Source organism: Plasmodium reichenowi, chromosome 14 (genome assembly GCF_001601855.1).
Source record: "Plasmodium reichenowi strain SY57 chromosome 14, whole genome shotgun sequence".
Taxonomy (NCBI): domain Eukaryota; phylum Apicomplexa; class Aconoidasida; order Haemosporida; family Plasmodiidae; genus Plasmodium; species Plasmodium reichenowi.
The window spans coordinates 3,004,592-3,007,559 of record NC_033659.1 but is presented as its reverse complement, the minus strand read 5'-3'; the positions used below and the strand labels follow the sequence as shown (position 1 = coordinate 3,007,559).

At 20.9% G+C, this 2,968-nt stretch overlaps 1 protein-coding gene across 1 annotated transcript; it reads left to right on the top strand.

The window, feature by feature from the left end:
• Positions 1-545: 545 nt before the first annotated feature.
• On the top strand, positions 546-2,642 carry PRSY57_1473600 (splicing factor 3A subunit 1, putative; the record flags this gene model as incomplete). The annotated part of the gene is made up of 1 exon (XM_012910332.2): positions 546-2,642. The coding sequence occupies one exon, from the start codon at positions 546-548 to the stop codon at positions 2,640-2,642; it is 2,097 nt and encodes a 698-aa protein (XP_012765786.2).
• Between the last annotated feature and the right edge of the window lie 326 nt (positions 2,643-2,968).

Genomic DNA, 2,968 nt, shown 5'->3' with positions numbered 1-2,968 from the left:
TTCGAGCCCGTATACGCTTTAAGCAATTTGTAAATAATTAAAAATATACATAAATATATTATATATATATATATATATATTTATATATATGTATGTATACGCGTGATTAGTTAGTTATATTAACCTTTCTACATATTGTATATATGAAATACCATATATTAAATATGAATATTTTTTTCTTGTAAAAAATATTAGTTACGTCCATAGCTTTTTTCTGATATAAAATAAACAAATAAATAAATAAAATTATGTCAAAAAAATTTACAAATAAAATTACATCATAATAAAATATATCAAATCAAAATATTTTACTTATTAAAAACAAGAATTTTTCTGTACCCTATTTTATATATATTGTATAAAATATAGGAAAAATAAAAAGTCGTATGCTAATCAAGTCTACATATATAAGCATATGAGATTTTTTTCCCCATAAGTATTAATATATATATATATATATATATGTATGTATATATGTGCGTGTATACATATGTGTATAATTAAAAAATATTTATGTGCACATAAATGTTGCATTAGTAAAACCAATGCTTAATATTATTGTTGAAAAAAGCCTATTTGATGACGATGTGGATATACATGATAAAGAAGTGTTGCAGAAGAGGTTCAATTTTTTGGAGAAAGAAATGATAGTACCTCCAAATAATATAAAAACGGTTATTGATAAAACGGCTACATTTGTTAAGAAAAATGGAAAAAACTTTGAACAGAAAATATATAGAGAAAAAGAAAAGCAATTTGGTTTTATTAGTCCTTCACATCCTTATTTTTATTATTATCAATATAAATTACACGGTTTATTTTTGGATATTCAAGAAAAGGATGAATTAATTCCTCATGTTATTAAAGAAATAAAAAAAAGAGAAGATGCAAATAAATATACGAATAATGAACATATTTTAAAAATATGTGATTTTATAAAAGAAGATGAAAAAGAAGAAAGGAAAAATATTATATATTCTATAGATGATATGAAAAAAAATGATAAATTAGAAACTAACAATAATTTAAAAATACAAATTCAAGAAGATATATATTCATTAATATCTCCATTTATTACATCTCTAGATATTGATTTAATAAAAACAACTGCTTTATTTGTTGCTCGAAATGGAAAATCCTTTTTAAACGGATTAATTGAAAGAGAAAAAAATAATAGCCAATATGATTTTTTAAGAGCTAATAATTTATATTTTAATTACTTTTCAAAATTAATAGATATTTATTTAAAATGCTTATTACCAAGTGATGATATTTTAGATAAAATAAAAAACTATGCAAATAATAAAAGTAATATCTTAAATTATTCTTATGTTTTATATAGTCATAATAAGAAAAAAAAGGAAGAAGAAGAACGGAAACTTGAAGAAAAAAATAAATCAGACACGTATTATGATTGGACACATTTTTCTATTGTAGAAACTATTAATTTTGAAGATGATTTGAAAAATTTACCCTGCTCTATTGATTTTAATAATGTTGAAAATTATGTAATAAGTGAACTTTTTGATACAGATAAGATGTATACGAATGAAGAAAAATTAAATAATATATCTTATCACGAAAAGAATGTTTTTAAGACCTTAGGCAAAGAGGAACTATATGAAGATAATAAGGGTCAAGAGATATTTCTCGATGATAATAAATATGATGCAAAACATGATGAATTATATCATCAAAAATATGAAGATAAGCATGGTGAACAAAATGACAAACAAGATGATGATGAATATGATGATGATGAACATGATGATGATGAACATGATGATGATGAACATGATGATGATGAATATTATGATGAACATGATGATGAATATGATGATGAATATGATGATGAATATGATGAACTAGATGATAAATTATATGATCATACTTATGAAGATAATTATGATGATAATTATGAAGATAAACTTAATAATAGTTATAATAATTCAAAAGCATATGAAGATTCTAACAATGTTCAGGATAAAGCATATAAACACAAAAATGTAGATAATAATGCTGATTTAGTAAATGGTGACGTGGAAGGTTTAACTAAATATTCTAATTCACGTAAGAATCGAATATCTAATGGTATAAATATTAAAGATAAATTATTAAATAAAAATATAAAAAAATCTAAGAACAAAGAAAATGTTGTTCCTAAGGCACGTTTTGCAAAAAACAAAAAACACAAATTTCCTAAAGACAAAATACATAAATGTCCATTAACAAATTACCCAGTAGATATTAAAGATATGTCTAAGCATTTGAAAACATTATTATTAGATCCACAATGGAAAGAACAGAAGGATAAATTATATGAAAGAGCAAAAAAAGAATCATCTTTTAAGCCTTTAGATGATATAGAAGGAAATCTATCACTTTTTGTTATTAAGAGACCTGATCTTTTTGGATCTATTTATGAAGAAATTAATCAACATTCAACAAATGAAAATAATAAAAAGTCTCAAATTGATCATACAACAAATGGAAATGATATATTTAGTTATATTCAAAATATATATACACAAATTTTACCAGGACCTTCCATGAATCATATTTCACAAAATGACACACGTTTAACGAATAATATTTTACCTCCAAATGAAACATTAAAACCAAATTATAAAGAGAATAAATAAATAAATATATAAATAAATAATTAAGTAAATAAGTGAATATTTATATTTTTTTTTTTAAATAAGAATATATATAACATTCTATATATTATAAAATAAATATAAATTTAATATAATTACCAAATTTAATTAATACACATTCATGTAATACTTATTTGTTATTAATATATTTATTTTTCAATTCTTTTATTTTATAGATTTGAGTTCAAGTTTTTTTTAAGTTCAATTTTAATGAAAAATGTTATTTGTAAGTTTATTCATTTTTTTTTTTTTTTTTTATATATTATTATTATTAGTAGTAGTATCATTAATATTTTTTTTTTTTTTTT